The sequence below is a fragment of the Falco biarmicus genome, chromosome Z, assembly GCF_023638135.1.
Source record: "Falco biarmicus isolate bFalBia1 chromosome Z, bFalBia1.pri, whole genome shotgun sequence".
Taxonomy (NCBI): Eukaryota; Metazoa; Chordata; class Aves; order Falconiformes; family Falconidae; genus Falco; species Falco biarmicus.
In genome coordinates, this window is record NC_079311.1 from 58,184,195 (window position 1) to 58,201,967 (window position 17,773).

At 41.7% G+C, this 17,773-nt stretch overlaps 1 protein-coding gene across 6 annotated transcripts in view; it reads left to right on the plus strand.

Annotated features, from left to right (window-relative positions):
- Positions 1-17,773, plus strand: part of ARHGEF28 (Rho guanine nucleotide exchange factor 28) — a 126,438-nt gene that overhangs the window by 17,506 nt on the left and 91,159 nt on the right. For 4 of the 6 annotated variants that reach the window (XM_056324783.1, XM_056324788.1, XM_056324782.1 and 1 more), the window contains 2 exons: positions 11,008-11,155; positions 12,981-13,274. In XM_056324783.1, the coding sequence (XP_056180758.1) occupies positions 11,008-11,155; positions 12,981-13,274 (442 nt within the window). Of the gene's footprint in view, positions 1-11,007; positions 11,156-12,093; positions 12,207-12,980; positions 13,275-17,773 lie in introns of those variants that run through there. The other 2 variants (XM_056324784.1, XM_056324787.1) reach the window with 2 other exon arrangements.

The window sequence follows — 17,773 nt, forward strand, 5'->3', positions numbered from 1 at the left end:
GAAAAGAATTTTTTTTTTTTCTTCTTCCTTCCCCCCCAACCCTCCCTGCCTTCTTTCTGATAAATGCTTCCAGGCTATTTTTGTTTCCATCCAGCAATTGCCGAATTAGAAGATAGCTAGTTCTTCACAAGTATGAATCACTTTTGTCGTGTGGGAGACTGAAACCTTTCCTCTACCTTACCTGTTGTCCCAGTTCGATGGTGCACTAAACACAGCTTTAAGACTGCTGGCGACAAGATAAAGAAAATACTGGCCATGTGAATCAAAATGCTAATTTGCTATAAACTCTGGGTCAGATTGTTTGGAAACATCAGTTCATTAACTCTGCACCAGCAGCCAGATCAGGTACTGTCTCTTTTCCTGCTGCTGACATATAGCAGGCATAAAAAGCACAAAGCTGGCATAAGCGCTGTATTGTGTGCTCTCACTGATTCAACAGAAATGAGATTGCGTGCCCACATCTGGTGTGGGTCTGGTTAGTGTGGCTGGATGTTCCTCATGGAGACATGTAAATGGTCTTGCTGCCAACTGTACCTTTAAATGAGAGATTAGTGTTGCCAGCCTGTGCTGAGGAGGAAATTAGTGGTTGCTTTCACTCTGTTCATTTTATGATCATTGGGGGGTTTCTTGCTCTTGGCTGAGTTCCTGTAGTCACCTACTTGTGAACATATAAAGTGTCTGAGCTTCTCCAGTTGGCACTAGAGTATCTTTCTGAAATGGCTGCTTGTTCAAGTTATATTTTATTTATGTGCCTTTTGATCTTCCATTGTGAGTTAATCCCTTCAGTACCCTAGTTGTTCCTTTGCCCTGCCACCACCTTGTATACCAGTACAGCAGTGCAGTGTGAAAGCTTTATGTACCCGCATCGCAGAGTTATGCCTTTTTGCCTGCCTTCTTGCTGCATGTTGTACTGTTTATTTGTGGCCTAAAATTGTGCCAGACTTCCCTCACAACCTGGGTGAACCATAAGCTCCTGCTGTGTTTGTGCTTGACATCTTTTTTGGGATGATACTTTGCAGCACAGATGAATGCAATGCGAGCCAGAAAAGCTGACAGAAGCCAAACAAAAAGCGAAAGGCTGACTGAGAGGGTGCAACTGTAGAAACAGGACTGAAGAGGGCAATTTTTTGTGGTAAGATGGTGCTGTAGACTATAAGGACCTGGGAAACATCTGGGCGTATTGCATGTGCACTGAATGAAATGCATCAATAAGTATTAATGTCTAATATGTGTTTCTTTTTAAAGTGTATAACATAAGAGGCAACTTAACAGTGCAGAGCAGCATAGAGTCTTGGAGACACCTGTGTGTTATTACCTATTACTGGGTTTCCTCTTTTTAGAGGAATTGTATTGGGTTTTGCAGTAAATAAGCAGTATTTTAGATGCCTGCATTTTTTTTTTTTAATTCTGTTGGATTCTAATTCCTTTTCCTGGGGCCAATTCTTGCAGTTCTCAATAAGAAACTTGTTCTTCTGCCTGTGTCCGTGAAGACAGTGAGCCTGTATTGAGGCTGGTGAGGAGGCAGAAAGTATAGCTTATTTTGAGGCATCAGCTTTAGGGAAATGCCAGTGTATGCAATTTCAGAAACTCCCAATACACCAGATATACTTCAGTTTGTCACCAAGGGAGAAGTATTGCAATAATCTTGACTGAAACCCCACAAGATTTAAGGCTGATCTATTAAAACCCAACAAAATAAAATACAACCCTTCATCTCACCTCCTCTTCAAAACAAATAAAAAAAATACCCAGCTCTGAAGTCATCACCATGCTATAGAGCTCAGCTTGTGCATGAAAACAGTCGTACAGAAACGGAGGTTAAGCTGAATTATTTATTGCAGCTTTCTGTCACTTTGCTGGCCATTTCATATCACCCAGCTATCATGTTATGAAGGCCAAAGACTTTTTAGACCCTTAAAAAAGCCAAAATATGTACCAGCCATGGAAGGAGGGAGAGGCCAGATAGGGAACTGTTCGGCTGGGAAGAAGTTCCCAGTGCTGTGAGTTAGCTAACCCTGCAGGAGCTGCTTTCAGAACAGAGTGGGCAGAACCCATCCTTGAGGAATAACTTAGGCAGCATTGATCCTGCCTTGAGGCAAGAGAATTGGTTAGTTGACTTTTCGGGTTCTCTTCCATCTTGTTCTTTTTTTTTGCTGGGAGTGTGCTTTGTCATCGGTTTGAATGTAACAGAATGCTTTATTTTTTTGCAGTTTACGTGGGCTACTTAGCAGTCAAAAAGGTGGCAATAGCTTCTACCAACACTTATTTTCCTTTCAAAAGGGCACTGCATCTAAACTAAAGTGGTGAACTTGCTAATATTTCATATCAAAAGAGGACAGTTTACTGGTCTTCATTATGAAATTTCTCCATTAGTGCTTTTCTCATCGAAGTTGTGCTGGATCTTGCTAGAATCATCCTTCAGATTATATTCTGGGATGCAAGTGGTCACCAAACACTTTTCTGTCACTCTTTTGACAAGAATGGAGGGCTGCCTCAGCTGCTAGTTGTTGGGCTTCCCTTTGCTGTCCTGCCTTAAGCGAATGTGGGGGAGACACTTGTGTCCAAAGGTGTCTGTGCAAGTGTTTCTTCTACATTTCTCACAAAACTGCTGTATGTCAAAGAAGTACCTATAAATATTTGGTGCATAAAGCTGATTTTTTTTGAGAATCTGCTGTGCTGCATTTCCTGCAGGCAGGCAATGTCTTATGTGCAGGAGCAGAGGCTGAAGATCCGTGTTCTATCTGTTGCAAATGAGTGACGTTCTCAGGGTGCTGGTGTTTTGCACTGTGTAAATCAGCAGAGAGCCAGTTCTTCTCAAAGCAACCATACGTGCCTATTTAATTTTTATAAAAATCTACATGTAGGCTTTTGGGCAATGTGTAATACTAAATATGACTGTATGATCATGTGCCTTGTCTCCAGTCTGCATGTGGAATTATGCTTGTTCTGTTACTCTGGATAGAAAATAAATCAGTTATACTCAGTTGCTTTTTCTCTTAAGTCATTAAATTGGGGACACACCCACCCACCCATTTTTGTTTAAGATGTTATTAGCTGTACAGTTAGAAAGTTAATGCTTATAGAGAATTGTTCAGCTTTTATCTCCTAATTAGTTTTTCAGTTTGTTACTGCTTTCCTTCCCTGGGTGTAATTGCTTCTGAATTGTGTCTTTAGCCTTGAATCCTATTGCATTCCATTCAAATAAGGCACGTACTTTCTTAAATAAGTCCATGACAATGTTTACTGCAATCTGTCTACAAGAACTGTGTGGTGGACATTATAAAAATATCACATTAGAAAGGCATGTTTATAGCTTTGTCCTCGTTATTAATGATTTGAGTGTAGTTGTTTTGTGTTTTATTACAAAAGCACTTTTGTGTAGGATTGATTGTAGTTGCAGCTAAGTTGCAGCAAATGTCATTAAAATGGTATGGTTGCTCAGGGGAAATATGTTGCCACTATTCTGGTCTAAGCATACGTAAAATATATTTAAACAATTCACTTTAAAATGTAAAGATTTTCTGAAGTGAGTCTTTTGAACAGTGAGGAAATATTTATGTTAAATTGTAGTGGCTAGTGAGAGCTTACATAGAGGAGAAAAGCACCATTATTACTACCAGTACTTGGGGATTTGCATTTACTTCAAGATGTTGGGACTTGCATTTTGGGAGCAAAAAAGCAATTTTTTTACTCCTGTATGTTTTTATACCGCTGTATATTTTTCTTGGAGCATGTGGTGACTGTACCATTATATTTACAGATAATATCCTTGAAAACACTGAATAAAATATTATTTTTCAGGCTAGTATGTTGCTTATATAGTTTGGTAAAGGTGTTTTTAGTGGACTTTAGGATGTATTATTTTTATGGTAAAAGCCTGTTGGGGAGAATTGATTTATACAGGCTGTGTATGCACGGATAGGGACCAGGCGTGGAAGTTTGTTAGCCAGCATGAAGGCCTTGGGCTGGAAGCCTGCTGGAAGTCTTCCTGCATCGCACCTGTTTTGCTGGGGTAGGTTGCTGGTGGTGGCTAAATGAATTCAAAGTGGAAGAAGCTCGGTTCAGGTTAAGGGCCAGTTTTTTGTGAGGCCGTGGGGTGACTTGCAGCAGAGTAGGGACCAGGCATGCTGGAAGTGCCACGGTCGCCTCTTTGACCCACCCTGCCTGCCTGGATTCCACCGTGCCTCAGCTGCGAGGGTTTGCTACCTCCCTTCTCTTCTCCTCATGGGCAGCCTGCCGCAGTCCCTCTCTGGGATGCAGGAGAGGGTCGGAGCATGGCTGGAGGTGGGAGCTCTTCTCCTGAGGTTGTGGGGAGTCAGGTCTTTGCTGCTCCTTGCCTGGGATGTGGGGTGCAGAGGACCAGCTGTGGCCTGACCTGGTCAGCTCTTGAGTGCCCTGGAGAAACCAAAGGAAAACATACATTGGAAAAACCTGTTTGGTTACATTGAAAGCATGCATAGAGCTATAAATCCTGTTAACAACACAAACCTTCCTAATCTCCTTGGCACCGGGTGGCAGCGTGGTGTTTTTACTGGTGATAAAAGGTGTCCTTTCCTTTATGGAGCCCAGAGAGGTCAAAGCTGCCAAACATTTGCTCAGCCACAGGTTTAATGCATTAAGAGTTGGGTCAGTCTATCTTAATACCTTCATAGCTCCAGCTTCCTCTTCCCAAACCCTTGTGTATGCTTTTTTGGTTTTTATTTCAAGGATCGCAATGATGATCTTGGCTGTCATTAAATCGGTGGCAAAACTCTTCCTGGCTTCAATGGACGAAGGGTTTCTCCCATGCTCTTTTTCTTCTATACCATATCTGGTATCTTTTTGCAGTCAGAGATGCTGGTGTGGCTGCCTGAAGTTCTCTGCTGTTGCAGGCCTGGATGGTGTTTGGGGGGCCTCCAGTTCCTTCCTGTCCCTGTGGTGGTTTGGTAGAGCTGAGTACTTGTTCTGAGCCACTCAGGTGTAAATCTAAGGGAGGTAAAGGCTGGTCTCAGTAAGTGCCCTGGGACTTTAAAGTTTGCTTTCTCTACAAGTCCATCAGAATTGACAGTGTCTGAATTTGAGGGCAAGTACTTTCCCCCGAATCTGCCTGAGAAGACAGCTGTGACCGGGAGTGTGTTGATTTGCCAAGATGGTGAAATGGCACATCTTTCCCCTTGCTTCGATTAAAAGGGAGTTGAGTTATCTGAGGTCCACATGGACCCTGAGTGGCGTGCTGGAACATACCTACACATAGAAATAAACCTGTAACTCTCTGTTACATTCTTCCATGTTCATGAGGGTATAAATAAGCTGCTTAGGGTGAGGAAGGAATGGGAGAGAAGTTGAACTGTTGTTGGACAACTGAATTTGTGAAAATGGTGTCAAAGACACCTAGCAACAGGTAAATTGTCAGGAATCTGAGCCAGTGAAGTCCTCTGGGTCCACGATCTGACAGCTGCCCTGTATTCAGGCCAGTTGGCTGGTTTTCCAATGATGAGGTGCCTGTGTGACTTACCTAGTTTGGGGTTTGGTACCTAAGAGGATAAGAGTTAAGCCTAAATTCATTCTATATTTAGAAGTACAGAAGAAGTATGCCAGTTGGGATGTGTTTCCAGCTTCAGTGTCTGGAACAAACTCAGAACAAACATTGCTTTGTAGGAGCACAGCATTTTGTAGTGATAAGTGAATTAAGGCTTCGTTACCTACCTTTAAATGCTGATAACTGTAATTTTAGTCTATTCATGCTTTAGTGATACGTCAGTGTCAGAGGTTTTCTGCAGACTTGAGAAGGTACTTTGGTCATGCCCTGCAGAATGGGGTGGGAAGCTGTGGAGAAGTGCTTTTCCCAGATGTGGTGAGAGTGATGCTGAACAAATGTTTTCTGTATGAATTTCTCATGAAACTCCTGGTGTAGTGGGTACACGTTTTGATTGAGAGCCTGGATTGAGCAATAGGGCTCTGCCAAGAGGCTCTATTACAAAAGAGTTAGCATCTCCCAAAAAGCTCCAGGAAAGCCTCGTGAAGCAGAGGGGCATCGCTTTAGTGGAGGAATACGTTACTGAGCCTCATTGCAGGATCCAGTCCGCTTCCCTCCTTCCTGCATGCCTTGCTGGGAAAGGAGGAGGACGATGGAGCTGGGATTGCTCCCACTTCTGTCACTCTCTGAGTTCATTTGTCTGCAGAGGAAAGATCTGGTCAGGTAGTTTCTGCTTCAGCCTGCTTCCTGAGCTGGACTGGACTTACCTGAGGGAGCCAGGAAATAAATGCCTCTGAGGGAATGGGTGTAATGGGCAAGACAGAGGTTACCCCTCAGATTTAAGCTAATAAAATAAGCCTTTTCTTAAAGGGCTAATGTAGATCTTCTGGGTTTCTGCCTAGGTGAGCTGATTTTCTGTGTGCAAAGAAGCTGATAGAGATCAAGTTCGTACATGTTTCTGAAGCTCTGTTGCTCTTCTCTAACACTGAGCTTTAACAATTACTACAAAACATAACTCAAAGTAGAATAGAATAGAGTATTTCCATTGGAAGGGACCTAAAATGAGCATCTAGTTCAACTGCCTGACCACTTCAGGGCTGACCAGGAGTTAAAGCGTGTTGTTAAGGGCATTGTCCAAATGCCTCTCGCACACTGACAGGCTTGGGACATTTACCACTTCTCCAGGAAGCCTGTTCCAGTGTCTGACCAAGGTAGTTGTGGCACTGAATTTTTTTGGTTTTTGTTTTTTGTTTACAATGTGTATATTTTTCAACACTTTGTATGTTAGTCTTTCCAGGCTTTTTTTTTTATGTGACTTGTGACACTCTAAGTTGGTTTTGGTTTTGGTGTGGGGGTTTTTTTTCCGTTTTTTTTATTATTTGCATCAGTTTCTTCCCCAGACCTTCATGTGACAAATGCTGGGGTGTATCATCTTTGGGAGAGGTTTTTGGCCCAAAGCTCTTCAATGCAGTGATGAAAGTTGTGGAAGAATGTACAGTTGTTGTTAGTAAGATGGGCAGCTCTCAATAAAATAATGAATTGCCTGTGTGCAGAGCTGATAGCGTGTTTAAAGTCAATGTCATTGAGTGCTTTGCAATTAAATGCAGCTAAAAGCAAGGTCATACATCCAAGAACAGAGTGCAAGAACTCTGCAAAGAGCTAAATAAGCTGGCAGACTTTTCCCTCATCTTGTTTTTCCTCCTTCTCCACACTGAAAGTCTGCATTTAGTCTGGCTCATGAGCTGGCTGAATCCTGCCTTTTCCAGCTGCAAATTCTGGAGGTGGCTGGCTCACAACATGCATAATTTTCTCTAAGTATATTTCTACCTAGGATTTTTCTACAATGGACTGCAAGTGATCTCTGTTTGAAGAAGAAAAAATAATTAAATTGTCCTGGTAACAAAGTTAGCTTTACGTGGAGGAAATGAACAGGGTGCTAATTGCAGTGCTATCTCACTGTGAAAAAGAATGGGAAAAGACCCTTGATGTGTGCATAGGCATACATGGAGGGGACACCTCTTGCAGCAGGAGTAAAAGCATCCTCAGAGTTCAGTGGTATTTTTGTTTTCATGTGTGTAATGAACGAGCCTCTGCCAGCAGTGTTTGGAGGGAAGTGCAGGTGATCATAAAAGTGGGAAAGGCTGGTCTGCCAAATAAACACATTTGTGCCAGCAATGCAAATGGGTTGTGGGTGCACTGCTCTCCATCAGTCACATCTCTTTGTGGTATTGTCTAGCTGCATTACAGCATCTTTTTTTTTTATTAGTGCATATATGGAAGGATGTAGAGTATATGAATGCTACATGTGCAACATATTGTCTAGTAATTATGTTAACTGTACAATAACTATATTAAAATGTAAAAAAATGTAGAAAAAGAAAGTTTTTTGCAAATGTAGGAAAGGAATTGATCAAACATAGTGTGAGATTCTTCTTTCTGGTTTCACTGTGTCCTGTGAACACCATTTCTTTTGCTGCATATAGATCCCTAACGGTTTTATTGGAAGTATTGCTTTACATTCAAACCTGGCATTAAATAGATGTAGTTCGGTGCTAAGGGAAGATGGTGCTGAAGGAAGATATGCTTTAATATTCAGGATTAAATGTAGTTTTAGATACAATTTGAACAGCCATGGTGTTCCCTTTAGCACAAATCATTTTATCTTTTCATGTATTTTCCAAAGAGTGGACTAGCATATCTTACCTTATAAAGATCAAAGCTTCCATGGAGGTTGGTACTAGTGTCTCCAAGGTACAGTAAGTATGCCTTCCCAAACAGAGGCTAAGATTAGGCTCTGCCACGTGTAGATCTGAAGCCAGTGAGGTTCAGGCTGTAGCTCAGAGGAGAGGATGAGGGGGCCAGAAGGGCTGTGGTGGAATAGGAGTTGTCCTGTAAGAGGGCAGGCAGAGCATGGCTGGCACGGGCCGTGGCTGCATGGAACAAGTGTTGTGCAAAGCAGTGGATGTACAAGAAGGGATGAAAGTGTAGGGGTGAATTCCAGCAGTAGTGGGATGCAATTGTAAAAGTTTTCAGGTGGTGAGAAGGGGGGGAGATGACATAACTGCACCAAGGGTATTTTGGAGAGGAGTAGGTGGGGAAAAAAAAAAAGTACTTTGAAGCTAGAGCAAAAGGCATTTTTGGTATCCAAACAGCAAACTGATGCATGTTTTAGTAGAGGCAGCAAGGAAGAAGATGTTGGCATTGAGCAACGTGAAATGAGAACGTCTGAAGACTGGATGGATGTGATGGCAAGTGGGAAGTGCTGGAGAAGTTGATAGGAGCTTGTCCTTTGTGAAGTAACTGTTTCTGATGCCAGGTATAGTAACCATCCAGTATCAGAAAAGGTGTAGCTTAATATTCCTCTGTGAAAGTTACTTTCTTGGTTATCTTTGATCGCTGTCTAGTAATACACAATTTAACTCTCTTTTTGGATCATGTGGGATTTTCCAAATGAATCAATTATTTGGCCAGATACAATCTTGTCACCATTTTGCCTTCCTTCGGTAAGATGTTGCTTAAATACCAGCAGTTTCTTCTTCTGGATTGTTGTAAGAAGTGGATTATGAAAAACTTGCTTTTCATAATATATAGGTGAGCTTTCTACTCCATCTTTTCCCTTTTGTTTTTTTTGTTCACCTGTTAGAAGGAGTTGTGAAATTCTCCCTCATGCCTTTACATTATGCAGTGTGATCAGTTTAAGATAGTCCTCTGTCCTTACTGCATCTAAATAACATTTTTAAAAAATGAGCAGTATAAGCCAATGGCTACAATTCGAGCTTGATTCCCCTCCCTTTGACAAGAGTAGGCTTATGAAATGAAAAATATTGCCACAAAATATCTCCCTTGTTTCACATAATTAGTGCAAAGACAATGTCAAATCTGGCTGGCTGTGTAGTCCCTCAGCCTTAGCAGTCCAGAGATTATAGAGGTGGTCTGGGAGTTGTGGCCACAAGTGCCTGTGTGGAAGAAATTCTGATACGCTCCCATGTACCAGGCTGCTGTCAGCTGAACATCCACTGGAGCAGTCTGTGGAGTGTCTTCAGGGATTTACCGTCTTCCTGTCTCTCCAAAATAGCCATCCATATTCCACTCAACAGACAAAACAGGTTATTCACAACTAACGTAAAAGGATTATTTAAAAAAAGGATGATAAATTGATAATAGCAAAAAATAATAAAAATTCCGGGTATAACAGTGCAAAACCCAAGGAGAAATAGGAGAAAACACCTGGCAGCTGTATAGTAACACTTCAGGCTACTACAAGGAGGTGCCTTATCAGTTTCTGGGGATGACAGGCATGTTCACTCTCGATACTGGACTCCTAACGTTGTTTACATCTATCCTTAAAGGAGCTATCCTATCAGAGGCAGATTTTGTGCCTGAAACTAGCCTTTGACTTTTCATCCCCAGTTCAATTGATCTGTCTGTATTTAAGAGGAAACCAAATGCAGGATTCATGTTGTTACAAGTGACAGGAGAGATTGTCTTTGGGGAAGGCAGGAGATGTGATCTGTAGGGCAGCAAGTCTTGCTGCAGTAAAGTGTGTGTTTGCTGTGTAATGAACAGGGGAAGGAGCTGGATGCTGGTCAGGATGATCAGGGGCATAAGTGGTTTTCAACCACGGAAATTTTTGTGCTGCCATGTCGTGCTTTGGTGTTTACCAGACTTGTTTATGGAGCTGGTGGAGTCAGTGCTGTGGTAACTGCTTTGAATAGAGGCAGGGCAGGCATCGTTTGGACGTGTGGATGGCCGAGATACTCTTCTGCAGCATGTTTTCCTGAAAACACCGTTTCTGCCAGATGTCGGGGCATTCTGTCTTATTTAGAGCAACTGTGGGATCCAGGGGCTATGGTGAGGCACACTGTCCTCCTCTTTGAGGAAATGCAACTTCATCTACATTTCCTCCCTCAGACATGTCAGACATTTGTTATTGTTTGCTTCTTCTCAGATCTCTTTCCTGTTCTTTTTTGAAGCTATTGTGTGATGGATTTTTCTTGGCTGGTTGCTTTCTATTTACTATAAAGAAACCCATGGGCAGCTATCTGGGAACTGGTATTCTCTAAAACTAGCACAGTCAGTTGTAGAATTACATCAGTGCTTTTGTTTTGTAAACTGAGTCTAAGATAATTTCAAGCGGTTTTAAATTTTTACATTTTTTTAACACAAAGTGTGCTTTTGTAAATAGCTAAATACTCAGGTTTACCAACTCGCTTATTCTAATGCATTTAAAATAAAAATAAAATAAAAAGTCATATTGTATAATTATATGTATAATTTTATATATAAATATAAAAGTTATATTAATATGAGTCAGGATGAAAGGGATTAGTTGAAAGACATTATTTAGAAGGCAGTTTTAAAAATCACCTTTGCTTGTGCAGGCGTAAAACCAGTGTTATTTTCCAAGTGGAAGCAGAAAACTGCAGATTTGTTATTGGATCTGTACAGTAAAGTTGGAAAGTATAATAGACTTACATCTGAAGTATAGATCACTGGATTTGTTGGAGATGAAAAATTTACTGGATGTTTCTGAAGGTGCTTTCATTTTTCAGGGACAGGTGACTATACGTGCAAAATTTGACAGAGATATTTACCTCCCAGAGGATGCCGAGTTTTACTTTGTTTATGATGGATCCCTGAAGAGGCATGTAATGTTTGCTGAGCGAGTTAGTGACAGCACTCTTCGGTCCATTGTTCCAGGTGAGCGTTAACTCCTGTTTGCATTTTCATCTCTGTGCTGTACCCTACTCCTTTTTCAAAGCTGGGCACAACTGGACAACTTGGTGTAACTCTGTTTTAGAGGAAATGCAGGAACTGAATGATAGCCTTTATGATCCATGCTGAGTTTGAGTGACCACAGGTCCTGCCTTTTGTAGCAATACACACCAGCAGTGTCAGGTGTGGACAGTGTTACTGGGCTTGCATAGTTGGGTATGCATTAAAGGGATGGAGTAATTTTTAATGTGAATTAATTCTATGTCACAGCCATTCACGCCTGGGCATCCTAACACCTGCAAAAGTCATGTTTTTTTCTGAGCCTTTCCTGGGTGCAGCAATCAGCCTGGCTTGCAAGGCCCTCATGGTGGAGGTATGCAATGCTTGGAGCTCTGCTGGAGCTGGACACAGTGTAGAGGTGTCAGGGAAACCATTCCAGGGGTGCCTTGCTGCAAGCAGGGGGGTTTTGAGTTACCTGCCAGCTGGTGCTCTGCCTTGGTGTTGCCCTCATCATGGGTGTAACATAAACCTTGGTTGTCACCCTTACTTGTGTGCTTTGTGACCTTTTCATTTGTGTGAGTAGGTGGCTATAGACATGATGTACCTGTGCAATAGGATCTGCTTGTTATTTGTTCTTGTTTTCTAAAAGGGATTTAGAGTCTGAAAGTAACTGCTGAGTGTAAAAAGGGAAAGTTCGCTGCTGTTACATGGTGGCTCCTTTGATCCTGTAAAAGGCAAATGATTGCCATGATTACAACTGGAGAAAATGCAATGCTAGGCTTACTCCAGGATAGCAAAGTCTTTTTTTTTTTAAGAGGCCTGAAATTACACTGTTAAATGATTTTTTTCTGGGCTAGGAATAAAAGCAGGAGGCTACAGGCAGCACTTAATCCTCTGCTGTTCCCAGTGGAAGCCATGAACAGATGAAAATAGCGTGTGAGGTTAAAATATAGCCCTGCTGCTGTTAGTGTTGTTTCATAGTGGCCAAATTAAACAGAAGGGAGTGCAGAGCACTTTGAAAACAACTGCAGATTTGGTAAGTACATGCTTCCTTCTGCAGTTATTAAGCTACATATATGCTTGTTAGTTATTCAGGGATATTTTGGAAAATTTGGATTTGCACTCATAGTACATCATGGTTAGCTCTCCAGTAAGGGGTACTGCTTGAACCACTTTTAGATATATGACATCCACCCTCACTCAGATGGCAAAGGAGAAGGAGAGGTGGACAAGGTGCTTAAGAGGTTTGAGAGAGAAATTCCCTTGGACTTCGAGCATCCCAGCTGTAAGTTAAGAGCTGACAGAGCATTTTGTCAAGTCTGCCAAAAGCATGAAGTGTGCATTAATTAAAAGCTTCTGGGTTTTGGCCTACATGGAGACCCTGGTAGGCACAAAATGGGTGTTAATAAATAAGTATATTACTCAGAGGTCATGCTGCAGGCTGCTCTGCCTCTCTTTTCATGAGCATCTTATTTTTCTTAATTTTTTTTTTTTTTTATTTGTGGGATTTCATCCTGATGTGCCTACAGCTTCTTTCCATTGTGGTTAAAAAATCTTTACCCAGAAAGACTGGTTCTAGAATTATGTTAGTATAATTGGGAAGATGGACTGTTTGCAGTCTAGTTGAATCCAAGTTCATCACTAGAAATGGTTCGTGGATGCCCTATGACAAATAGGTATAATTAGAGGGAAGAATAAAATAATTCTGGATGAGCAGTCACAACTCTTAGATCCTGTGGGGAATGAGGAAAAACTAATATGTTTTCTGAACATAGGTAATGTTAGTGATTAATTTACATTATAATTACAGGCCATGGATGCCAAGAAGCAGTTTCTGTCTCTGTGTTAATGTACACAAGGGGATACTCACCTGTGGTCCTTGGCAGCTGTCCCATCACTTACAGAGAGAATCTGTGTTGCAAGTTGTCTCGCTTTCTGGTTGATCATGCGGAATGTGTCACTGCCAGTAGTCACAAGATGTTGCTGGATAAGTTTGGGCTAAGGAGGGAAGATCTGCAGTCCCTGGATAATGATTTGATGATGGCTGTTGCTCATGAAGAATTGCCATTGACCTGGAACATCCTAGGAAGCTTCTCAGAAGGTGGTAAGGTTTTGTTTTAAGTTGGAAAGCTTTTAACAGCGGTTTGGTGTGCAGTTCAGGGCAGAATATCTTGCCGTTTTATCTCAGGTTCTCAACCCTTGTGCTTTATTTTGTGCTAAGATAAATCTTTGTTCAAGTATGAGAGGGGTAATCAGAGATTTGCTTTGTGCGTAGAGGTTCAAAAAGGATAATAATGGTTATTGTAATTTGGTCTCTCCAGAAGCTTTTTGTGCCTTGACTCACTGTGAATGCAGTTTTTTGTATATAAAAGACCCTGCTTTTGCAAGATTAAAGAGCTATCTGTTTGAAAGTGAAGTAATGCTGCTGTGATTCTAACCAAGTGAGATATTTTAATTACACAGACAAAAAGGAGATGGTCATAAAACAGAAGAATGTGTTACTGTAGACATTCTGATGTACAGTGTAAACATAATTTATATCATGGTTCTGTCAGTGTTTGTGCTTTATTTATGACTATGATCATTCTTCGGGGAGAGTATCATAAAACAACTTGTGGCTTTTTTATTGTAAAGGAAGTGGAATGAAAATATACATGAAACTTTACATTAGGGTATGCTATTGAAAAATTTTGTAACAAAATCAGGTGAAATTTTCCTGGTTTCAGGTTTCATTGCAAACAGAAAACTGTAGTTAGGTTTTGCTGAAGAGTAATTTTTTTTGCAGGCCCAGCTGATTTATAGCTGAGGTTGGAAACAATGTTAAACTTAATGGCTGCACATGTTTTTCATTGAAAATTTGGCACTTTTGGCTGTTTTCCTTTTAGTGCTTTAAATTGCTAAAAATTGGAGGATGGGCAGTTTACATATGAGCGAAACTGAAAGAGAGTTTCATGCAAGACTTTGGGAAGTAAAAAACCCCAGCACTTAGCCCATTTCTTTGAGTGAGGGCTTTTTCCCCGTCTTAAATCTTTATAATTCTTAATGACAGATAGCTTGAAATCTGCTACTGCCTTCCTCAGGAGGATGATGGTTTTTGTCTGCCTTGTAAGCAGCTCTTTCAAGAGATGTAAAAGCAAATACCAAGTCTCATTCAAATATTGCCTAGACAGGAGAGGAAAAAAACCAACCACCCAAACCACGTTACTTGTTTCGTTTTGGTGTGTAGTAAATATTTGTTCACATTACTCAACTGCTGGAACGGCTGTTGGATCTTAGCAATGAAGACCTTGATTCAAAGCCTGAAGAAATCAGCTGTAGTTTTGTTCACAGACTTGGCTAAGCTTTTCATCAAAACCAGTTGAAGCCCAGCCCAGAAGCTGGGATACCAGCAGTACTGAGAGATGCTTGGGCAAAGCCAGCTGGGTGCCTGCTCGCTTGAAACGTGGGGAAGTTTATGCTGGGTGTGTGGTGGGTCAGGCGTCAGGTCAGCTGGGTACCAGAGATCAGCTCCACTGGTAGTAAGGTCTGCCAGGACAACTGCTATCCAAATAGCAATTTTTTTTTATTTTTAGTTATGCTAATTCTTACTTTCAGGTGTACTGCAACATTTCCATGCTCTTCCAACACATGGAAAAGAGTATGTGCCCTCATGAGACTTTTATAGGAATTGTATTTTTTGTTTCTATGCCTTTTTCATACTTCATTCACTTTTCAGATTTAAATATTATACATAAACAATTTTGAATACAGCAGAAAAGCAGGGACGTATGCTGCAGTTGCTATTCAAAGTTTCTGTGAACATTTAATGTGTTAGACAAGCAGGCTGCATTAGCAGTTGCCTCATGGGCACTGTTGCAACTGAAGAGGTGACAATTCCCTTTGTACCCTGGTCATTGCTCCTAAACAAGCTGGATCTCTGCCCTTGTTTCTGAAAGAAATAAAACCCGATTCAGATTCCTGGGGCCTGGTAAGTGAGGGGCTCTCAGTGCAGTCCTGCCTGGGCAGTGCTTACTGGCCTCCCTTGTGGAGGGGGGGGTGTCTCCAAAAAACTGCAGACAGTTTCTCCTTCAGTCCAAGGAGGTCAGTCATTCCTTTTGTCTTTCTCTGAGGTCCAGGCTTGGGCCAGGCCTGACATCTATTTTGGTGTTCTCTAAGCAGGGCCAGGCCTGACATCTATTTTGGTGTTCTCTAAGCAGTTTGTATCATTTTTCTTTGGCTCCTGTATCCTTTCTCTCTCTTTTGTGGATGTACAGGTTTTATTCTTCTTACAGCTGTATTCTCCTTTCACCTGGCTCTTGAGAAGCACTGACTCGTGTTGCTTCCTTGTGCTGTCCCTATCGCTGTGTTTTTATCCCCAAAGCCAAGAGGCCAAGCACAGCTGAGGGCTGCATGCAACTGAGGGAGCCCCGTGTGTGCAGGGGAAGGAGAGGGGGGGAGAAGGGGATGGCCTGGGGCAGGGGGGCTTCAGGTCTCAGCACAGGTGAGAAGAGGAGGGAGGAGAAGGTTCATCATATTCCACCATGAGGTGATCAAGAGTTATCTCAGCACTCTGTTTCTTCCCCATGCTCCGAAAGATCAAAATGGGTGAGGAGTGGGGAATTTATGAGCATTTAGAAAGAGGATGAGACCTTCTTTCAGTGTTTGCTGTGCCTACAACTCTTTGGCCCAAAGGTCTGATGGCATCTTGACACTTGACAGTGTCAGGATGTTCTTTTTAGTATCAGTGTTGTGAAAGATGTGGTTGCTATCATCCATCACTAGTTAGGACCTCATGCTTGTGAGATTCTGTCAGTTTTCAGAGCTGCTGGACTATTTTTATTGGAAAAAAAATACTTTTAAGTGATACATTGCTGGAGAAAATCGTTGCACCATCTGGTGTTTTTGGACCTCATTCATTTTTATGAGGATTTAGAGACACACGGTTTGATGGAAAGACAGAAGAGTAATTTATTCATAGGAGTTTTGGTATTCAGAAAAACTGTTTGTATTCCCTTTATAAAGTATGAAAAGGATTGGATAAAGAGAGAGCCTGGATTGTCTAGGGACAAATAATTCAGTAATTCAGCGCAGTTGCACAGGTCAGGACTTGTTAGCCACCTTATTTAAAGTTCAACAACAGAAACAAGAAAGCACGGACCTTCTGGTAATCCTCACTTGTAATAAATGCCTGTGTGACAACCGTGTCAGGAGTTGCTCACTCACACAGACTGGTCAGATGTTGAGATCACCTGGCCCACAAGCAGTTTGCTGCTGGAGGAAACTGGGGACCCAACAGAGGTGCTGGGGTTAGACATTAATTCGTTGGTGGGTTTGAAGAAGTGGGAATGAGCAGCAGGGAAGGGGGACAGGGGAAGCTGATTTTTTTTTTTTGATTGCACCTTCATAAAGGGTATTTTCCTTCTGAAAATTGGATTATTCAATTTACAGAGATAATCAGTATTAAATATTAAGCCAAATTACTTGTTTAGCTGCTCTAAAAAAAAAAAAAAGAGACTCTTCCCACAGTATTTCAGTTTAGCAAACAACAGAAGAAAGAAAGATGAAGCGGTTTAGTCTGGATGAGAAGATGCTTCCAAGTAACCTTTTCTCTCTTATTACCATCAGGTTAGGGCAATATTTTAGGGCTGGAAGCCCCCAAGAACCATAGGCTGAGCATCTTCAGTGTAACTTTTTTGTTGCTGACACACTCAGGCTTATGTCCCCTGGCTGTCGGAGGGGGAGCAGGAACACAGGAACGTGGACCTTGCAAGACATCCACCTCATGCACAGGAGGCTGAGGGCATCTCATTGTCTAGTTGTTAAGGGCATTGCTGGGAGAGTGAGTTCAGGTTGTCTGGGTGACTTAACTGTGTTGGTAATCACACAAGAACAGTTGCTACCAGCTTTGCCGCTATTTACAGTTCTTTTCAAGAGAAAGAGTGCTCTTTTAGGGTTAAGACTATTAGTAGAAGCAATAAAATTACAGCCTGAATTATGAGAATTAATTGTGGGTCATAGGGAAGGGGAAAATGTCTGTATTTGTTTAATTCTCTTTCATGAAGAAGGAGAATTTCTGTTTTATTTCATAAATGCTTTGTAATTGTTTTCTACGAATAAGTCTTGGGGCGTGAAGTACCCAGCCTCGCAGCTTTATAGTTTGCCTTTGGGGAACACTCTTCCATTTTCTGTGGCATTTTTTACTTTATTGCCCTCTCGCTGCCCTTTTCTTTGTAAATCCTGTTACTGTTCCCACTTGGTGTGAACACATTCCTGCTAAGCTGCATCAGTTGAAAACTGGCTGATGCATGTCATATTTTTGATCTAAATTAAAGAAAATTCTGTCTGTGTGTTTTCCTTGGTTGGAATTTTAGATTTCTTTTTTCCTGTGGAAGGAAAGGGAGAGGGGGACAAAGTGTCTCTTCTTCCTGGAATTAGGAAAACACTGGGAGCAGCGGATAAATATTTCTAGGTGTGATGACATTTGTGAGGGGAGGTAATATTTTTCTGGTCAGACAGGCTAGGTGGGGGTTAGAGGAACAAACCAATCTTTGGCCGTGTAGGATTCTGCCCCTTTGGAAACTGTGCAGGCCAGAGGGAGGAGGATGCTAGCCTGGGCATCGGGAA